Source organism: Bombina bombina, chromosome 4 (genome assembly GCF_027579735.1).
Source record: "Bombina bombina isolate aBomBom1 chromosome 4, aBomBom1.pri, whole genome shotgun sequence".
Taxonomy (NCBI): domain Eukaryota; kingdom Metazoa; phylum Chordata; class Amphibia; order Anura; family Bombinatoridae; genus Bombina; species Bombina bombina.
In genome coordinates, this window is record NC_069502.1 from 412,795,128 (window position 1) to 412,817,948 (window position 22,821).

Sequence of the window (22,821 nt, forward strand, 5' to 3'; positions counted from 1 at the left end):
AAGTATGCAGAGAGGACCAAGTTGCAGTCTTGCAAATCTGTTCAACAGAAACTTAATCTTTAAAAGCCCAAGAAGAGGAGACAGTCCTCATGGAATGAGCTGTAATTCTTTCAGGAGGCTGCTGACTAGCAGTCTCAGAAGCCAAACGAATTATACTTCTCGAACCAGAGGGAAAGAGAAGTAGCAGTAACCTTCTGACCTTTATGCTTCCAGAGAAACAAACAAACAAACAAACAAATAGGGCAGAAGGCTGGTGAAAAACCTTAGTCGCCGGTAGGAAGAATTTTAGTAAGAAACCCAACTTAGTACGATGAATGGCCTTATTAGCATGAAAGATAAGGTAAGGCGAATCACACAGCAAGCCAAGAGTTCCGAGACTCTCCAAGCAGAAGAGATAGCAATAAGAAACAAAACCTTCTAAGATAACAACTTCATATCTATGGAATGCAATGGCTCAAATGGAGCCTGCTGCAAAACCTTAAAAAACAAGGATAAGGCTCCAAGGAGGAGCAACAGATAAAAACACAGGCCTGAGTCTGACCAGGGCCTGATAAAAAGATTGAATATCTGGCACATCCGCCAGACGCTTGTATTAAAAAAAAAAAAAAAAAAAAAAAAAAAAAGATAAAAGCAGAAATCTATTCATTGAACTGACAATCCTTTCTCCAGACCTTCCTGGAGAAAAGACAAAATCCTAGGGATCCTGACCCTACTCCAAGAGTAGCCTTTGGATATTTACACCATACCTTATGGTAATTTTTTCTAGTAATAGGCTTGCGAGCCTGGATCATGGTCTCAATGACCAACTCTGAACAACCACGCTTAGACAGAACTAAGCATACAATCTCCAAGCAGACAGCTTCAGAGAAACGAGATTTGGTTGAAGGAATGGACCCTGAGTTGGAAGGTCCTTCCTCAGAGGAAACGTCCAAGGTGGAAGAGATGACATCTTCACTAGGTCTGCATACCACATCCTGTGAGGCCATGCAGGAGCTATTAGAATTACTGATGCTCTCTCCTGTTTGATAAGAGCAATAACTTGTGGAAAGCGAGCAAACGGAGGAAACAGGAATGCTAGACTGAAATCCCAAGGAACCACCAGAGCATCTATCAGGAAGGCCTGCGGATCTCTTGACCTTGAACCATACCTTGGAAGCTTGGCGTTCTACCAAGACGCCATCAGGTCCAACTCCGGCACCCCCCATTTGAGGGTTAAACTGGAGAACACCTCCGAATAGAGAGCCCACTCTCCAGGAAGAAATGTCTTTCTGCTCAGGAAATCCGCACACTGAACAATCTGAGCCACCTCCTTCATGGCTAAGGAACTCTGAGTTCCTCCCTGGTGGTTGATGTAAGCCACTGAGGTGATGTTGTCAGTCTGGAACCTGAAAAACCGGGCTAAGGACAACTGAGGCCAAGCCATCAGAGCATTGTAAATCGCTCTCAACTCCAAGATGTTTATGAGGAGAGCAGACTCCTCTCGAGTCCATAATCCCTGCACCTCTGAGTCCCAGAATGTTCCGCAGCCGAGCAGGCTGACGTCTGTGGTCACAATCACCCAGAAAGGTCTCCGGAAACCTATGCCCTGAGACAGATGTCCTGAGAAAGCCACCACGGGAGAGGAGCGACCATCAGACCAATTACCTCCATACATTGAGCCAGAAGACTGTAGAGGGGGCAAGAGGAAAGAATTTTGGATTTTCTGACCTCTGTCAGAAATATTTTCATAGATAAGGAATCTATTATGGTCCCTAAGAAAACTACCCTTGTAGCTGGAATAAGGGAACTCCCCCTTCAGGTTCACTTTCCATCTGTGGGAATGTAGACAAGACAACAAGATCTCTGTATGAGAGCCTTCTTATTGAAAAGAATGTCGTGTGAACCAATATGTCGTCCAGGTAAGGCGCTACTGCAATTCCCCGAGACCCGATCACTGCCAAGAGAGCCCCCAGAACCTCTGAGAAAATTTTGGGAGCTGTGGCAAGGCCAAACGGAAGAGCCACAAACTGAAAGTGTTTGTCTAGAAAAGCGAATCTCAGGGTTATGTGATGATCCCTGTTAATGGGAACATGAAGATATGAGTCCTTCAGGTCTATGGTCGTCAACAACTGACCCTCTTGGACCCAAGGAAGAATGGAAAGAACGTTTTCCATTTTAAAGGACAATACGCTGAGAAACATGTTGAGACACTTCAGGTCTAGAAAACGTCGAAAAGTTTCCTCTTTTTTGGGAACCACAAACCGATTTGAATAGAATCCTAGGCCCTGTTCCTATATTGGAACTGGAACTATTACTCCCAGTGGGACCTGCCCCTGGGAGGAAAAGTTTTGAATTCTATTTTGAAACCCTGAGATACTATGTCCACAGCCCAAGGATCTGGGACATCTCGTAACCATACCTGATAAAAAAGAGAAAGTCTGCCCCCCACTTGATCCGATCCCGGACCAGGGGCAAACCCATCATGCTGACACTTAGACTCAGCTGCGGGCTTCCTGGATTGCTTCCCCTTGTTCCAAGACTCATTGGGTTTCCAAAAAAACTTGGATTGTCCCTGCTTGGAAGATGGAGAGGAAGACTTTCCTTTGAAGTTACGAAAGGAACGAATATTACTTTGGCGTCCTTTAGGTCTGTTCGTCTGGTCTTGTGGTAGAAAAGACAATTTTCCACGTGAAAAATCAGAAATAATTTCAGCCAGATCAGACCAAAACAAGGTCTTACCCTTATAAGGAAGCGCCAGAAGCATGGACTTAGAAAACATCAGCTGACCAAGATTTCAGCCACAACGCCCTGCGGCTAGGACAGTGAAGCCAGATATCTTGGCTCCCAGTCTAATAACTTGCAAGGAAGCATCAGAAATAATGGGATTGGCTAGTTTGAGAGCCTTAATCCTTTCTGGGATCTCCTCCAAAGAAGTCTCTACCAAAATAGATTCATACAAGGCGTTGCACCAATAAGATGCCGCACTTGACACAGTGGCAATACAAACTGCAGGTTGCCATTGAAAACCTTGATGAACATACATCTTTTTCAAATAAGCCACCAGCTTCTTGTCCATGGGATCCTTAAAGGAGCAGCTATCCTCTATAAGGATCATAGTTCTCTTAGCCAAAGTAGAAATGGCCCTTTGTACTTCAGGCACCGTGTGTCATGAATCTTTAATGGAGTCAGCAACAGGAAACATCTTTTTAAAGACGAGAGACGGAGAAAGGAATCCCTGACTTCTCCCATTCCTGTGAAATAAGCTCCATTGCACGGTCTGGAACAGGAAACACCTCCACAGAGGAAGGAACATCATAGTATTTATTAAGTTACTAGATTTCTTAGGGTTGACAGCGAAAAGAGAATTGGAGTCGTCCAAAGTAGCCAATACCTCCTTTAACAGTACACAAGGGTGTTCAAGCTAAAATCTGAAGTTTACTTCTTCAGTTTCAGATAAATTAATTATACTGTCTGAATCTGAGATCTCACCCTCCGACGCTACCGACATATCCTCCTCATCAGCCTAATAAGGAAGAGCAACCTGGGTAGCAGAAGGTGGAGCAGAAATGTTACTATCTGAATGTCTAATTTTCCTCTTGCGTTTTCCCAACCAAGGAAAATCAGATAATGCCGCAGATACCGTAGAAGATACCTGTGCAACAATTTCTGCAGGCAAATAAACTCCACTTAGAGTCTGAGAGGAACTGCAGGGCACTGTATGTGACCCCATTGAGGCTTGGGACTTTTGGAAAAAACTGTGGCATAGCCTGAACACCATCATCCTGAGAGACATTAGGCTCAGAAATAAAAAAAATATCTTTTAATTTTAAAGATTTATTTAGACATTAGGAACAAAAGTGCACAGGAAATATATCAGGTTCTCTAGGCACAGCAAACACTTGTTCATAGGAGACTCCTCCATGACCTTAAAGATTGTTACCAGCATGATAATAATAAATAAAACATATTTATAATGCTACTATCCCTTTAAATTAGACACCAATTTAAACTGAGAAATAAACACCATTCAGAGTGATATAGTTCACAAATACACTCCTAACTAAAACCTTCTGCACCTTAATATTTGACTGAGGTGCCTACCTGCCCCTCCGGTAAATAAGCAAACTGACAGTTAATCCGGATTCAAACTATTTACCAGAAAACTGCTGTTACGTTAAAATTTCACTTTAAATTTTTAACATAGACCAGCAGCAACATTCCAGATACTTACTGCACTATTCACAGAATCCTCTCACGAATGCGGCCGACACTGCCCGAAGCAGAAGAGGGAGGTCACATGACCGGGCTGAGAGAAACTGCGTCTTTAAGTAAAGCGTGCGCTTCCCAGCCGGCTCAAAACTAAACTAAACCCCTTAGTCTAATATGAGCCGTTTACTAAGATCATAGTTACTACATACAATAAAAAACTATGAGACAGAACTAATACCCCACAGTTACATAAATCAAAAGACAACCAGGGTACTTTGATGCTAAGTATAAACTAAATAAAGAGCCACAATAAGAAGTTAACCACTTCATACCCATAAAGGGAGTTAACTCTAAGTCTCTTGCCACATGCATTAGAAGTGCCTGCATACTGCCTGAAACAAATCCTCAACTAAGGATTCTTTTTTAAGTCCCAATAATAAAATTCAGAGAGCTTTACTTCTTAAATTTTAAAAACTCTGAAGTGCAAGTCTCCTCACCTAGAAGACAAAAGCACTTACCTGCAATCTAGCTGTCCGGCAGATAGACGGCTCACAGCGCGTGAAAGGACACATACTCCTTCCAGAGATCTGTAGAAAAAGAAAGAACAAGGTAAACTTACTCTGGCTTTCTATACCATGGGCCATTGTTAGAAAACCAAGCAAGGACTACCTCACAACTTTCTAACTGCTTTAAAGCCACCACTACTCTACTGCAGAGATTGACGTGAACTACAGCTATAACCCAAAATCTTGCTTGTAGCAAAAGGAAATCAGATTTTCTTCAGACACCAAACTTCACATCCTCCATTGACAGAGGCAAAGAGAATGACTGGGGATTGAGGGTAGGGGAGTGACACTTAACAGCTTTGCTGTGGTGGTCTTTGCCTCCTCCTGCTGGCCAGGAGTGATATTCCCACTACTAATTGATGTTGTCGTGGACTCTCCATATCTTAGGAAAGAAAGAAATATAATTTTGTGAAATTGTATATAATATAATCATTCCCCAGCATGCTGTATTACAGGTTATTGATTGTAATTTTTACAAGAGATCACTGGCTATAAAGCTTCCTCCCTCTGCATGAGGAATTACTGACTATATAATGTCCTACTGTGCATGATATCACCGACTGTGTACCTGCCCATTATGTGAGATTAATGGCTGTATATATGCACTGTGTATGTCAGATTACAGGTTATATAACACTAAACATTAACCATCAAAAGTTAAAAAAGGGACTGAAGTTACGATTGAACAATAAAATTAAAACTTATGTGTAGCAAAAAACAAACTTTGCAGAATACTTTCATTCTTTATTTTGTCCCATTTTCTGCAGTTTAACGCTGAAAATTGTGGACTTTTCAATTCTTGTAAGAAAAGGAAATGCAGACTCCAGACTAACACTTTATATTTTACACAGTCATCATCTGCAAACTGTATTTACCCATTTATAAGCGACGCTAACTGGCCTCACTACTGAAGGAAACCTAGGTTACAACCTGGCAGTGTCCACTGCTTTATGGAGACTAAAACTTCACACTTTTTTAATATTTGAACAAATTAAAAAAAATATATATATATTCATATTATTCTCAGGTAAACCTTTACTTTAAATATATTATTATATCCAGCATTTATGTAGTGTATCTTAAAAATATTTTTTTTTTGTTACCCATCACTCTTGCTACTCTTCTTCAAGAACTGTAATCAAGGCCACAATGTATTTTTAAAATGAATACAAGTGCAATGATGCAAATTAGAAATCACTTACATCTTCCTCCTTAGTCAGGTCAAATTCCCTTGAACTGTCTTTAAACATAGCAACATGATGAGGACCTTCACTTAGTGTAACCTTAAAAAAGAAAAAAAAATGACCATCCTTATAGAAACTGATACATGGAAAAAATTAATTTTGTAACATCACACTGTTTGCTTACATAGTCCAATCCGTTACTAAAAGTGTTTGATTCAAATATCAGTGTTATTAAAATAAAAGATATTAGATTAATTTTACAAACTTAAAGGGACGTAAAATAAAAATTTGTTAGAGCATTTGCATTATAGTACTACTGATAGCATATAGCAATGTATTAACCCCTGCCCGAGAGCAGCACTGAACTACTGGGATACAGCTGAACACATCTAAGCCAATGACAAGAGGCATTTGTGTATAGCCACCAATCATCAACTAGCTCCCAGTAGTGCATTGCTGCTCCTGAGCCTAACAAGAAATTAAGTAAATTTAATAACTGGAGTAAAAGTCATTTACAATTTAATGATCTGTCTGAAGCATGAAAGTTTAATTTTGACTTTCCTGTCCCTTTAATCTATTACTTTATGGATGATGTAATAAGGGTTAAAGGATGGAGCAGATACTAAAGAATAATTAGCTCCCTGCTGGGTGTAGCCTATGTTGTGAGAATATCACACAAAACAGAAATACCCCAGAATTTATATGACTTTGTCTAAAATACAGACCATTATCTGAGCTGAACATGTATTACACATACTTGCTTTTACTTGTTTTATTTTATGCACAAACACTATTTAGAAACAGCTGTTATGTTCTGTATATATTGTTTTATGACACTTTTTCTGATTTTAAATAATAGCTACCTTTACAGGAGAACGTGTCATCATCTCTCCAGATCCTCGAGGAAAAATTCGGGCCTGAGCAATCATTTCCAGAACACTAGTTTTTCCAGCACTCTGGTCCCCCACAACAATAACCTTTAAAGAACAAAGTCACTGTGTCAGGAATATCTTTCATTTACCTTTCTGCTACAAGACATCAACACAACACTAGGAAAATCAGTTATTTAGTCTGTGTTTTTTCATAAAGAATATGAGTTAACCTTGTTCTTTGAAGTGATATGAGTAAATTCAAACACTTATGGTTTATTAAGCCTGAGTTTTTAACTATACCAAAATGACACTTTATCACAATGCAGGATGTTCATATAACATATTTAGTTTAGAGCAAATTTTAACGAAATATACCCTTGGTAAATGATCTTGGGTGTTGTAGTTAGCATCATAGTCAGACAGTATGTCCAATACTTCAGAGTACAGATCAATGAGGGATTTCTAGGAAACAAACAAATAAATTAGTAAAAAATGTAAAGCAAATACAGTGAGAACTAATAACATTATTATGTGAACACTTGTATAGACCCTAGTTTAATTAAAAATGACTGAGAATGATTTTCTTTCAAATTCTTTCATTATTAATAAAACTTTAAATAGCAAGAGTTTAATCAGGTTAAAGGGACATTAAACAAAATGTAACATCTTAAAAAAGGAATTATGAGAATAAAACACTTATTATTTCTGCTTATGCTGTAAATTACCTAAAAATAATCTTGATCCACACTCCCTAGAGAGAATGGAGCTCATATGGTTTACCCTAAATATACTGCAAGTCCCCTGAACCAACTGCATACTACACAGTAACTGTTTACAGCAGTGCACACACTCATTTACAAATAGTCATATCCTTTCTGTAGAAGATGAGCTGTCATACTCATAGACTGTTAAAAAAAAAACATACACAGAGCTTGTCAAATATATACTAATTTAAAGCTCTAATACTAGAGTTAAAAATGTAGAATAAAATATAAAAATGTGTTAGTTGATTAAATGATAAATCTTTATCCGGTACACCACCTTGAGTTTTCTTTGATGGATACCCTTGTCATCCTTTTGCAAAACAAATTTCCGCAGTTCTTTATTTTCTTTCTCCAGTCTTTCAAGAATACGCTGATATTTCAGCTGAAAAATGATATGATATTTAAAACAGGTCAAACTCTAACAATACCTAGTGTTGGTTCTGTTAACCTTTACTTGTGCATCACAAGTTCAATGACAAGGTAGATATATAAAACATATCTACCTGGGTGCGTAAAAGCTCTTCTTGCAACTGATCAACTTTTTCTTTGTCGGATGCCTAAAAACAAAATCACCATACATTATAACTATAATTTAACTTACTACACAGAAACAGATATGTGCATATCCTAGACTAAATGTATTTGCTGCATTTTACCTTGTGCATCACATAACTGTATTATCTTGGGGAGACAAGATAATAAGTACAATGAATTGCTGCCCCAAAGAGCTTACAATCTCACAAACTGTAACAGAACATTCCTTAATTGAAAGCATTTGTAGCGTTTTCACCACCACCAAGCTTATGCTACAAATGTTTCACAGCAAGATGTTTAATGAAAAGATTCAGCAAACATTATGCAATGAAAAGCATTCTGGTATCATAAATATAATGTACTATCATATTTATGAAGATAATCTCCATGTGAAGAATTTAAAGCATATGTAGGTATGCTGGTGGCTTTATTTTCCTTTTAGACACAGAGCAGTATGTAGTGCTGTAAAAAGTTATAAGTCACCATAGCAATGCATGTAGGTATAAGCCCTAGCAGGTCAGTTATTAATTACAAATGACTTGTGTAAGAGCACAAGACTTTTTAATCATAACCTAGCTCTGAGAGAAAACAAAACGTTTCCCCATTGCAAAGAGTGCTCTAGAAGCCGTCACCTTGCGCTTTTGCTGTGAATTGCCAGTGTTAACGTTTCCAGAAGCCCTGCGTGCATCTTCTTCATGTTGCTGGATTTGCTGTTGCAATAGAATGAGTTCACCAAGCAGACCCTGCCATAAGTTTACAGAGAGAAAGACGGGGTGAAGTAGGGGGACAAAAATGGCAATGGCAAAATCAAATAACACAGAAGGTAAAAATAAAAAAAAATGTGCAAGACTGAAGAAAGTGGGAAGTTTTGAAAGGTGGAGACAAATGTACTTAACAGAGATCAGGCAATGTCAAAAAACATAAAATGCTGGAGAGATGGCATAGTCATCTAGGTTTCTATGTAAATAATCTCACAGAATATCAGATTAGATTTATCTGCAATAATCACCATTTTTAGTAAAAGGACATAAACCTAAAAACAAAACATAGAAGAAAAGTGTGCCATTTTAAAAAGTCATTACTTATCTGGAAGAAAAATGCTTCCCTGCTTTGCCTGAAAGCACCAAAGGAACCAATGTCTCCTCCGCCTTCCACTGCCCTCCAAATACATTTTTGTATATTACTCCTGTATCAGTAATTGATTTCCTCCAGGCATACTTGTTTTTGGGAGAACAGTGGAAAATGACAGAGGTGGCAAGGCCTTCGGCACTCTGAAGCTAAGCAAGGACATGTCTTCCTTCCAGGCAATAGGATGTCTCAGTAAAATAGAACTGAATTTTACATGTTTATAAATTTTAAAGTCAAGCAACAACCAGGGTTTGTAATGGTTTAAAATAGTATGTTTTAATTAATCTCCGTTATGAAATAAATTGTAATTTATGTAGTGTAAAAATACATAAATGTGGCAAAACCCCCCAGAGGGTAATATATATATTCATTTAACTGTCACATGAATGCAAATACCCAGGTGTGCTAAATGATGCTTAATATAGCCAGGATCTTAAAATAGTCAGTCCACTTTGTGTACTAAATGAGGTACAAAATCCATACACATGGACCATGCAAACAAACACTGACCCACATGTCTGAGAACTGTGACATGCAAATTGAATATACTTTTCATAAAACCATTACAAATCGGGTCTCAGGATCAGAAAAAACAAATATTTATGAATGGATATTTTCCTAAATCCACAAGTAAATGTACACACAGTACAAAGTTACAACATTCCTGCTTCTTACAATACATCAGGGATATTCACACTTCTAGTTCTAGCAACATGCACTGCATTTTCAAATGCAACATAATTATATTATTATGAATTATTCCTTTACATTAAATTAATGGCATTCTCAATGAATATATTTTTGCACATATTATGTAAAGTTACATTTACAGATGATTACAAGCCCCATTAATAAATAGATCCCCAAGCACTATTTATAGGCAAAAATCAGTATATTACTAGCACTGGTGCCTTATGATCTTATACAAGTCATTTTATCTTCTTGCCCTTAAAGAAACATTTAAAGAATAATAGATTGTAAGCTCTATGGAACAGGAAATCACTGTCCGAAAAATATATCTCTTGAAAAGTAATTATTGTTTTTTAAATGTCTACATGCAATTAAACAATCATATTAGATATATTTCTCACAATCATTAGCAAGCAAAATTGTAGATTATTTTCAAATTGATAAGAGATTTAACATTTTCACAAAGACAACTTACCGCCAAGGCTACTTTCATTGGTTATTATGATTAACTTAATTAATCGAGCAAATCAAAATAATTAAAACAATTATTTATATATATATATATATATATATATATATATATATATATATATATATATATATATATATATATATATATATATATATATATATATATATATATATATAGTGAGGCCCCGGTTTACGCACGACTCGGTATACGAAATTTCGGTTTACGAAATCGAAATTTGAAGAAAATTTGACTCGGTTTACGAATTTTTTTCGCAATACGAAACAAAATGCCGGTCAAAATGCCGGTTTGCCCCCCTCGGTTTACGAATATTTTTCGCAATACGAAACCAGTGGCCCCTGTGCCCCCTGCATACTCAAGTATGATTGAATTAATGAAGTTTGGGTACCAGTGTAGAGGTGTTGGAGAGGTTTTGGAGCCATTTTGCAGCAAGTTGTTGAGCCTTTTGAGCCATTTGCAGCAAGTTGTTAAGCCTTTTGGAGCCATTTGCAGCAAGTTGTGGAGCCTTTTGGAGACATTGGAGCCATTTGCAGCAAGTTGTTAAGCCTTTTGGAGCCTTTTTTGGACACTTTACTTGAATTTTTTCGGACCTCCGGAACGCATTAATTGATTTTCAATGCATTCCTATGGGAAACCGTGTTTCGGTTTACGAATTTTTCGCAATACGAAACGACCCGGAGAACGAATTAAATTCGTAAACCGAGGCCTCACTGTATATATATATATATATATATATATATATATATATATATATATATATATATATATATATATATATATATATATATGAGAGAGATAAAAAAAATTTATACACTTACACACACACACACTTGATGAAGCAGATAGTTTAGTTATTGTAACCTCACTGTTTGTATCATAAAATAATAATACAAAAAATAATAAAAACAACAATACAGGGCTATCACAGCATCAACATTTTCCCAACATGCAATCAGACCTGCTCGATTAACTCATGTCCTGAGATTAAAGGAGCATTGAGATCAACGGAGCAGATGACATGATGGCACCCTCTGTTTTTTGCAAACTAAAACTTAATCAATATTTAATAAAAAATCTAACATACATTTAAAAAATAATTTCCATACTTTTCTCATGGCAATCTTTGTTTTCTATACATTGCATCCCTTAGAAATTTGATTAGGTAGGACTTTTTTGAAACATACATTTTATTTTAACACAATAAATGCACTTGTTTTTTAAAGCAAAAAAAGGAAGCTTTTTTTCAAGCAATCTTTCTCGAAAGGAGTATACTAAATCAGAAACTAAATAAAGTATTTTAAAAAGTAATTTAAAGGGACATTCCAGCCATAATTGTAATACAGATGCATTTCAGTTTTGAATAGAAGCATTTTTGTAATATACATATCTAATAATAATGTATAGCGGTTTCAAAAGTATATTTAAGTATGCACCAGCATTTTAAACACAGCACTTTCTTAAAGAACCTAAGCTGCTTCTACCATCTGGTATTGACTCACTTTGTTAACTGCTGACATGATTACAAACCCCATTGGTGATCTGAGCAGCTGCAGTATTTAAAATGCTGGTGCACTGAGAATATCTTGTTATGCTTCACATGCAGAGAAAAATGTTAACACTAAAATATATTTTACTAGCAGCATTTTTGCCAATACATGTATATTGCAAATATGTTTCTATTCAAAGATGTAATTCATCTATGTGCATTTAAATTTTGATTGGAATGTCCCTTTAAGCCAGACTGCTTGCAACAATATAAAATATTTTAATGAGTAACTAAAATAGGTCAAAATTTTGATTGTCTTAATTTGATGTAATAACAATAATAATCACAACAAAGTAGAAAGGCATAGGTTGAACAATAGGGACAATGTTATAGTTAATGGAGTAGAAAAGACTTGCTGGTGACAGACTCCAGCAAGGGTAATTTTCAAATTATAAAATATGTGCAAATACAGTTTAGAAACAATTTTGAGAATATTTTGTTGTGCTCAGGGATTTGTGTGTGAACACTGTGAAATCAATCAGTTTAAACAATTTGCACTGTGTTTGAGCTAATCAAGAAAAAAGTTATTAAAAATGATTTTATTAAAAAAAAAAAAATATATATATATATATATATAAACTGGCAATAGTGTACCACAGGCCTTTCTACTTAGCCATGTATTCTAGTATTATAGAAATCAGTTAATCAGAAAAACATAATTTATGAACTTACCTGATAAATTAATTTCTTTCATATTGGCAAGAGTCCACAAGCTATTGACATATGGGATATACAATCCTACCAGGAGGGGCAAAGTTTCCCAAACCTCAAAATTCCTATAAATACACCCCTCACCACACCCACAATTCAGTTTAACGAATAGCCAAGCAGTGGGGTGATAAACAAAGGAGTAGAAAGCATCAACAAAGGAAATTTGGAAATAATTGTGCTTTATACAAAAAATCATAACCACCATAAAAAGGGGTGGGCCTCATGGACTCTTGCCAATATGAAAGAAATGAATTTATCAGGTAAGTTCTTACATAAATTATGTTTTCTTTCAAGTAATTGGCAAGAGTCCATGAGCTAGTGACATATGGGATATCAATACCCAAGATGTGGAACTCCACTCAAGAGTCACTAGAGAAAGAGGGAATAAAATAAAAACAGCCATATTCTGCTGAAAAAAAATTAGTCCACAACCCAAAAAAATAAGTTTATTTTCATTTTTAAAAAGAAAAAAAACTTAAAAACAAAAGCAGAACAATCAAACTGAAACAGCTGCCTGAAGAACTTTTCTACCAAAAACTGCTTCTGAAGAAGCAAATACATCAAAACGGTAGAATTTAGTAAATGTATGCAAAGAGGACCAAGTCGCTGCTTTGCAAATCTGATCAACTGAAGCTTCATTATTAAAAGCCCACAAAGTGGAGACTGATCTAGTAGAATGAGCTGTAATTCTCTGAGGCGGGGCTTGACCCGACTCCAAATAAGCTTGATGAATCAAAAGCTTTAACCAAGAGGCCAAGGAAATAGCAGAGGCCTTCTGACCTTTCCTAGGACCAGAAAATAAAACAAATAGACTAGAAGTCTTCCTGAAATCTTTAGTAGCTTCAACATAATATTTCAAAGCTCTCACCACATCCAAAGAATTCTTAGGATTAGGACACAAGGAAGGGACAACAATTTCTCTACTAATGTTGTTAGAATTCACAACCTTAGGCAAAAATTCAAATGAAGTCTGCAAAACGCCTATCCTGATGAAAAATCAGAAAAGGAGATTCACAAGAAAGAGCAGATAGCTCAGAAACTCTTCTAGCAGAAAAAATAGCCAAAAGGAACAACACTTTCCAAGAAAGTAGTTTAATGTCCAAAGAATGCATAGGCTCAAATGCAGGAGCCTGTAAAGCCTTCAGAACCAAATTAAGACTCCAAGGAGGAGAAATTGATATAATGACAGGCTTAATACGAACTAAAGCCTGTACAAACAGTGTATATCAGGAAGTATAGCAATCTTTCTGTGAAATAAAACAGAAAGAGCAGAGATTTGTCCTTTCAAGGAACTTGTAGACAAACCCTTATCCAAACCATTCTGAAGAAACTGTAAAATTCTAGAATTCTAAAAGAATGCCAAGAAAATTTATGAGAAGAACACCATGAAATGTAAGTCTTCCAGACTCTATAATAATCTTTCTAGAGACAGTTTTACGAGCTTGTAACATAGTATTAATCACTGAGTCAGAGAAACCTCTATGACTTAGAACTAAGCGTTCAATTTCCATACCTTCAAATTTAATGATTTGAGATCCTGATGAAAAAACGGACCTTGAGATAGTAGGTCTGGCCGTAACGGAAGTGGGCAATGCGGGCAACTGGACATCCGAACCAGATCCGCATACCAAAACCTGTGTGGCCATGCTGGCGCCACCAGCAACACAAATGATTGTTCCATGATGATTTTGGAAATCACTCTTGGAAGGAGAACTAGAGGCGGGAAAATGTAAGCAGGATGATAACACCAAGGAAGTGTCAGCGCATCCACTACTTCCGCCTGAACATCCCTGGACCTGGACAGGTATCTGGAAGTTTCTTGTTTAGATGAGATGCCATGAGATCTCTCTGGAAGACCCCACATTTGAACAATCTGAGAAAAAACATCTGGATGGGGAGACCACTCCCCTGGATGTAAAGTCTGGCGGCTGAGATAATCCGCCTCCCAATTGTCTACACCTAGGATATGCACCGCAGAGGTTAGACAGGAGCTGGATTCCGCCCAAGCAAGTATCCAAGATACTTCTTTCATAGCTTGAGGACTGTGAGTCTCACCCTGATGATTGACATATGCCACTGTTGTGACATAACAGAGTCCAAAACTGAAGAGCTCTGAGAATTGCACAGAGTTCTAAAATATGTATTGGTGATCTCGCTTCTTGAGATTTCCAAACCCCTTGTGCTGTCAGAGATCCCCAAACAGCTCCCCAACCTGAAAGACTCGCATCTGTTGTGATCACAGTCCAGGTTGGCCGAACAAAAGAAGCCCCTTGAACTAAACGATGGTGATCTATCCACCATGTCAGAGAGTGTCGTACATTGGGATTTAAGGATATTAATTGTGATATCTTTGTATAATCCCTGCACCATTGTTTCAGCATACAAAGCTATAGAGGTCTCATGTGAAAACAAGCAAAGGGGATCGCGTCCTATGCTGCAGTCATGAGACCTAAAACTTCCATAGCCACTGAAGGGAATGACTGAGACTGAAGGTGCCGGCAGGCTGCAACCAATTTTAAACGTCTCTTGTCTGTTAGAGACAGAGTCATGGACACTGAATCTATCTGGAAGCCTAAAAAGGTGACCCTTGTCTGAGGAATCAAGAAACTTTTTGGTAAATTGATCCTCCAACCATGTTTCCGAAGAAACAACACTAGTTGATTTGTGTGAGATTCTGCAGAACGAAAAGACTGAGCTAGTACCAAGATATCGTCCAAATAAGGAAACACCGCAATACGCTGTTCTCTGATTACAGAGAGTAGGGCACCCAGAACCTTTGAAAAGATCCTTGGAGCTGTTGCTAGGCCAAATGGAAGAGCAACAAATTGGTAATGCTTGTCTAGAAAAGAGAATCTCAGAAACTGATAATGTTCTGGATGAATCGGAATATGAAGGTATGCATCCTGCAAGTCTATTGTGGACATATAATGTCCTCGCTGAACAAAAGGCAGAATAGTCCTTATAGTAACCATCTTGAAAGTTGGTACTCTTACATAACGATTCAAAATTTTCAGATCCAGAACTGGTCTGAATAAAATTTTCCTTCTTTGGGACAATGAATAGCTTTGAATAAAACCCCAAACCTTGTCCCAGAAGAGGAACTGGCATGATTACCCCTGAAGACTCCAGGTCTGAAACACACTTCAGGAAAGCCTGAGCTTTTACTGGATTTACTGGGATACGTGAGAGAAAAAAATCTTCTATCAGATACTAATAGTATACAATCTATTTTAAATATCTGAAACAGAACAGCACATATGAATGGGAGAGAGAGAGAGGGGAGAGAGAGACAGAGGGGAGAGAGAGACAGAGGGGAGAGAGAGACAGAGGGGAGTGAGACAGAAGGGGGAGAGAGGTAGACAGAGGGAGGAGAGAGACACATAAGTGGGGAGAGAGGGAACACTGAAATGGGGGAGGCACCACTGAATGTTTAAAGGGCTATAATACCCAAATGTTTAAACACTTGAAAGTGATGCAGCATAGCTGTAAAAAGCTGTCTAGAAAATATCACCTGAACATCTCTATGTAAAAAAGGAAGATATTTTACCTCAAAAGTTCCTCAGTAGCCACCTCCCATTGTAAAGGATTTCTAAGCAGCATTTTAGTGTGTCTGTCCTAGGACAACAGAAGGGATGAGCATTGTGCACTCTCATATTATTTCACCAATCAGGTAAAGGAAGCTTACTATGAAATCTCATGAGAGTTAAGTCAAATCTCATGAGATCACAGTAAGAGTTCATGACCTCAGCACTGCTGATGCTGATTGGCTGCTGTTCATTTCTTCATTTTTTTAATTTTTTTTACCTGCAGCTGGGAGCAGCTGAGTATAACTTTTTACACAGAACTTACTCTGCTGAGCTGAGGAGATTGTAAAAAAAGAAGATATTTTACCTCACATAGAGATGCTCAGGTGATATTTTCCTGTCAGCTTTTTACAGTTATACTGCATCAGTTTCAAGTGATTTAGCATATGAGTATTATGTCCCTTTAAGTAATATTTTAAGTGATTATCAAATGCTAATAGTCTACAATCTATTTTAAATATCTGAAACAGAACAGCACATATGAATGGGAGCATTAATAAATTATTATGTGTTGTCTACATCAGGGTTGTCCAACATACACCTAAGGAATCACTGGTTTAAATGAAATACTATAGCTACAGGAGTCATGGAGAATATTTGCTATAACTCATTCTAAACTGCTTGGTTTCATTTCACATTACCATGCTTTTGGTCTAGCTTACTCTGGTCAAATAACAACTCATCCATACAAACAGCATAATAGTAAGATAATGTTGTGAGAAAACACAGTTGCAGAGCTACAGAGAGTTCAGAAGTTCAGAAAGAGAGTGAGGCTATAAACTAGTGTGGAGTACAGAGGCAAGCTGCTTAGGTAGTGGGTATAAAGTTTGAGTAAACAAAATACAAAAACGATCCTTAAAACTGCTGTAAAAGAGTAAAAAAAACAAAAAACACTAAACCACATTCATTAAATTATAATTTTCACTAACAGAATCCCTTTCAGCAAAATCTAAGGTTGAGGCACTTCAATAAAATGTGGCTAAAACACTGCTCACTGCATCTCTTCCTGTTCTGCAAGGAAGTGACAGTGGCACATTCTACTGCACTTGGAGGGGAAGCACAGAACTCTCTTTTTCACCGAAGCAAAGCTGGCAGCTGCACAGGGCAGCAACAAAATAAATAAAAGTAGTTTTTTTTTACGTTTTTGTTTTGTTTTATATGATTTAACATTCAGCCCCAACCATAATTTCCCCTGACTGATGCCTATCACTGGATTGGGTCAGCCCAAAAGAGGCCTGCCTCAAAAAAGCACTTATGGGCCATGCAATGATCTTAACCACTTTCATCCAGTAGGTGGCGCAGCATGTTGTGTAATGTAGGGCCACTCCATTGCACAACATGTAGCTGTGAAAAAAAAATAGCAATTTTTTTTTTAAAGCCAATAATATATATATATATATTTTGCCCATATGAGAGGTGAAGCCCTGCCTCTCCTGGCTCTAGTGAATGCACGTCACCTATAGGGAATTAAGAACAGTTTTGCCCATATACTTGTTTTTGCAATAGCAGGACAAACTTAGAAATAATGCACATAGGGTACCATGGCATAAAAGATAAAATCAGAAAACAGAACAACAAATGAACAAAGGAAGGCACCAAGAAGAAGCAAAGCAGACATGCAATGCAGTACACGTTGTAAAAATAGAAATAAAAATAATGCAGGACCATGCTATTAGGAAACTATTTTCAATGTCAATTTAGTTATCGGATATCGGATAGCCGACAGTTGAATCGATTGAATAATATGTCTACATTAGCTACAAATAAGTATAGAATCACAAATAATGTTCATTGCAATATCTGTGTTTCCTTATTGTTACTGAATGTTTAGCACGCTAACATCTCCATAAAAGGTCCAAAGTCAGTGTCTTATTCCCAAAAATGAAAAAATTAACTTTTCATAGTTGACTAAATGGAAAGCAGTTATGTACCATCTCAAGACAAGTAAAAATCCACAGTAATCCAGCAATACTAATTAAGTGGCTGCACATAAAAATGTTATGTAACATATAAAACAATAGCAGATTGCAAATGCTTGATACTGAATACCATAGAGATGGTGGGTTTATATCTGAGCACTATTACCTAAATAAAATGATCATGAAAGATGAGGGGAAAAACTATAGATCAAAAAGTCGTAATAGAACTGATGTAAAATGATTCACAGAAAGGTTTTTTTTTCCCCCAGTACCAATCATATTGTACTGAAATATAAGTTAATACGTTTACGTCTGTGATATCTCACCTTCTTATACTGTTTTTCAGCACTATCAAATCCTTGGCTGTCTGTGGCTTTGAAGACCGTCTCCCCTCCAGAACCTAACAAAGAAAGACCATAATAAAAATATACATCTGCTTAAAAGGAAACTGAAAACATTTGCAAGACCACATATAAATACAATGAAATTAATAAAACATCTCATAACATTTATTCTCTTGAAATGTATTTTGGTTTATTACATAATGTATGCATAACAGTAGAGGCTTAAAAATGCTGTTAAATGTGGTGAAAAAGTAACAGCCACAGTCACTTGCTACAAATCTGCTCTACTGATAAGAATGTATCCATTTCTATCAGTTCTTCATCAATCTGGAAAGATGGAATCAAACGCAGTGCCACTGAGTTCTTAGACATACAAAGAGTATAAAATATTATGGTATGTATTGTTAGTGTCACTTAACTTGTACCCCATTTATCAGTATCTCTTTAGCATAACACATTAACATTAGCATATAAAGGAAATATCATCATATCTCCCTCCAATTATAAAATAATAAAACAGCCCTATTTTACGGTTGCAGTGTGAGATTTGGAATCTTAACCTTAGAGCAAATTATGCATTCTTAAAAAAGATAGTCATACTACATATGAAGAAACAGTAACATCCATGCACAATGAGTGCTATTATAACATCATTTTTAAAGAAATACATTTTATGTTTTCATATGTTATAAACCAAAAGGGTCTAACCTGTTGCACATCATGGGACTCTCTTCAGCAAGTTATGATACTGTCAGTACAGTATCTAACAATGTAAGCATTCTTTTCACAGCAATCACTACAGTTAAAAGGGATACTAAACCCATTTTTTTTAGCACGATTCAGATAGAGCATGCAATTTAAGCAACTTCATAATTTACTCTTATTATACATGTTTCTTTGTTCTCTTGCTATCTTTATTTAAAAAAGCAGGTATCTAAACTTAGGAGACATCCCATTTTTGGTTCAGAACCCTGGATAGTGCTTGCTGATTGGTGTGTACATTTAGCCACCAATCAAGCAAGCGGTACCCAGGTGCTGAACCAAAAATAGGTCGGCTCCTAAGCTTAGATTCCTGCTTTTTTAAATAAAGATAGCAAGAGAACGAAGAAAAATGCTTGATAGGAGTAAATTAGAAAGAAATTAGAAAGAAAAAAATTGAGTTTAGTATCCCTTTAATGACATAAAATGACAGGCTTTTTTTGCAGGATCAAGTAAACTAGACCTTTTAAACATTCATGTAAGAGAAGAAAATTATAATTCTTAAAAAAAAGGACAAACATATTATTATAGAATGTTTATCATAAAAATATTACTTGAAATGTTTTTGTTAAGGGCAACAGAGAGGGCATTTACACACCTAACAACAGAAGCAGATCAGATGCTCCTATGACTTCACTAACCAAATAGTGACCTGTGAAAAATCAGCAAAAAAAGGGGAAAATATAGTGAAGTGTGAAAACATGTCAGCAAACTCTAAAAAGGAAACCTTGTGTTCTCTGTGGAGGAAGATAATTTTAAATATGCAAATAAATATATTTGGAATAATACTAGTTTGCACATTGACAATTTGTAGAACCAATTATGCCTATGTATATATTAAAGGGACATCAAAGTCAAAATCCTTTATATTACATCTTAAAAAGGGTATTAAAAAATGTATTGCATGCTGCATTTTTGTATTTTGAGACAAGTATGTTCCTATGCTTAATAGAAGAAATTTTTTGTTTCTAAGTGTCTGTGGAGGCTTATAAGAGCAGAGCTGTGTGAGTTGTCCTTATTAGTCAGGGCAACTGATTATTACGTTCACCATAAGAAGGGACTTCCTGCTTGTTCCAATAGCAATTTAAACAGCTATAACTGTACATTGTCATGCAAACAATGTTTTTACCATGTTAACTGTCGCGCTGCCATATTCAATATAGAAAAAAATAGCTTAAATGGACATTTAACTCAAAATATTGTTCCCCATGAAATGTTTAATTATGCATAATTAAAGAACATTGTAATGCACTTTCCGTATATATTATGCCTGCTTTACCTGTAATTTAACTCAACTGCCACCAGAGAGGCCAGAGTGCAGGCTGTAGAATGCAGGACACTAACACTCCTACATGCTGCACAATAACTGGTTGGTAAATGCATCAGCTTGTCTTTATCTTTCCTTAATTGACCACAACATAAAGATAAGATAAACAGCATTCAGGAGGCTTTTCATGGGGAGTGTATTGGGCCTACAAAACAATGCATGCTCTTCTAAAAAAAATAACCAATTTGAATTGCTTTTTATACATTAATTTTACATGTAGGTATTTTGCAATGCTGTGTATAACTTCTGATGTCCATTTAACCTCATCTGCAAGATAATAGGCAGCATTTATAATTTATATAGCCGTCGTACAACACCTTTTATCTAAATATATCAATTCAAGGTAGATGACAAGATTGTATTTCATCTAGTATACAATTTTCCTACCTGCTTCTAATGAAAAGAGCCTGATTGATTATAAGTATATATAAATATATACCCAAAGGTTTTGTGAACCATCAACAGAAAAAGAATGCAGCAAGTTAGATTTATCTCACCTGATGAGAACCATCCCTTCAGTAAACTAAAGCTTTCCCCCAACTTCTCAAAGTCAGGAAGAAGTTTTGCCAGCTCCTCTGCATCTGGGAGAGATTTGCTAAATTTATCTGTAGGAAACAAATCACATGTTAAACGTTTGTGCCACTGACCCCAAAGCAGGTACAACATGTTGCATATTACCAAGCGAAAAAACTCTTCAAAATATAAATATGCATGATTGTTAATCCGTTAATGTACATATAAACCACATGTTGCCCATAAGTACGGTGATTTTTGGCATCCATGAGAATACATATTCAAGATGCCCTTATAAAATAATATGAGGGTACGTACCAAAGTCAATATGTTCATCCAATTCCCAAACAAAATCAGGCACTATCCATTTGTATTCACTAAGATCAGGAAACATTTCCTTCCACTGATCATATGTCTAAAAAAATATAAAGTGGAAAATCCAAAATCAAAGAGTGCTCAAGTATACAATTCTGTATTAAAGGGACATGAAACACAAGTTTTTATGATTCCGAGAATACAATTAAAAAAAGAAAAAAAGTTTCCAATTTACTTCTACTATAAAATTTGCTCTGTTCTCATGTTATTCTTTGTCGAAGAGATATCTAGATAGGTAGCATGCACATTTCTGGAGCACTGCATGACAGGAAATAGTGTTCTTGCTAATGCAGAACTTTGTTGCAAAACTGCTGCCATATAGTGCTGCAGACACGTGCACACTCCTGAACTACCTTCCTGATTTTCAACAAAGGATAACAAGAAACAAAGAATATTTGACAATATCTAATCTAAATCATGAACAACATTTTTTTTAGGTTTTATGTCCCTTTAAGAAGGCTTCAATGGTTGATAATAATATTACTATAAATAACTCATTGTAAGGCATATGGCAATGTCAACTCTTGCTATACAGATATTCAAGAATATGTAGCAATGTTTATACTCATAAATAATTTGAACAAACACAATAATATAGCAAGGATTTTATACTCATTCACCGAAATGCAAGATACTATTAAACAAGTATTTTCATTCATATTTATAGACTAACATATATTTTAAAAGGTGAGCTGTTTGTGATCCATATGATTCTTTATTTTATAAAGCAATTCAGAAAATGTGACTTCTGGGCAATTCTAAATTGGTTTAGTGCAAAACAATGTAATATAATGATATACAACATAACATTTTTATTACTTTTGGGTCATTTTAGTGCAAAAATAAAATGGTAAGGGGTTAAATGCAAAAAGTAAAAAATGCACACCTGACCCAGCGTATTGCAACGCCAGTGGTGAGGTCATAATCATATGCTTGTACCCTAATTTGGAGCCTTAGTTGACCCTGAAGGGTGTGCGACTTAATGAGACAGTAAACACCTTGAGATTTATATATATGTGATTTTTAGTTATGATTAATGAAACAACTTTGCAATATATTCTTATTACTTATTTTGTCTGTTTAATTTAGCTCTAAAAATTGACCAATTTCTAATTCTTATGACATGAAATTGCGCCTGCTGACTTATCAAGGCTAACTTTGCTACATATATGTTGCAAATTGGATTTATCAGATAACTCCAAATCAATTTGCTTTATACAAAAATTATGACAGCTGCTGGTCTTGTTGTCTGCAGACGAAAGGTCAGATTGGCTCCTCGAATTAACCCTTTAGTGACCAGACCATTTTTCAATTTTCTTAATGTTTG

At 36.3% G+C, this 22,821-nt stretch overlaps 1 protein-coding gene across 4 annotated transcripts in view; it reads right to left on the bottom strand.

Annotated features, from left to right (window-relative positions):
- The window catches only part of OPA1 (OPA1 mitochondrial dynamin like GTPase), a 267,989-nt gene that overhangs the window by 233,840 nt on the left and 11,328 nt on the right, over positions 1 to 22,821 (bottom strand). The window contains exons 3-12 of one of the 4 annotated variants that reach the window (XM_053710214.1): positions 21,438 to 21,534; positions 21,104 to 21,211; positions 19,878 to 19,931; positions 18,503 to 18,576; positions 8,741 to 8,851; positions 8,078 to 8,131; positions 7,852 to 7,956; positions 7,186 to 7,272; positions 6,802 to 6,915; positions 5,957 to 6,037 (exon numbers count right to left, since the gene is read on the bottom strand). In XM_053710214.1, coding sequence (XP_053566189.1) covers positions 5,957 to 6,037; positions 6,802 to 6,915; positions 7,186 to 7,272; positions 7,852 to 7,956; positions 8,078 to 8,131; positions 8,741 to 8,851; positions 18,503 to 18,576; positions 19,878 to 19,931; positions 21,104 to 21,211; positions 21,438 to 21,534 — 885 coding nt within the window. The remainder of the gene's footprint in view (positions 1 to 5,956; positions 6,038 to 6,801; positions 6,916 to 7,185; positions 7,273 to 7,851; positions 7,957 to 8,077; positions 8,132 to 8,740; positions 8,852 to 18,502; positions 18,577 to 19,877; positions 19,932 to 21,103; positions 21,212 to 21,437; positions 21,535 to 22,821) is intronic. The other 3 variants (XM_053710215.1, XM_053710216.1, XM_053710217.1) reach the window with 3 other exon arrangements.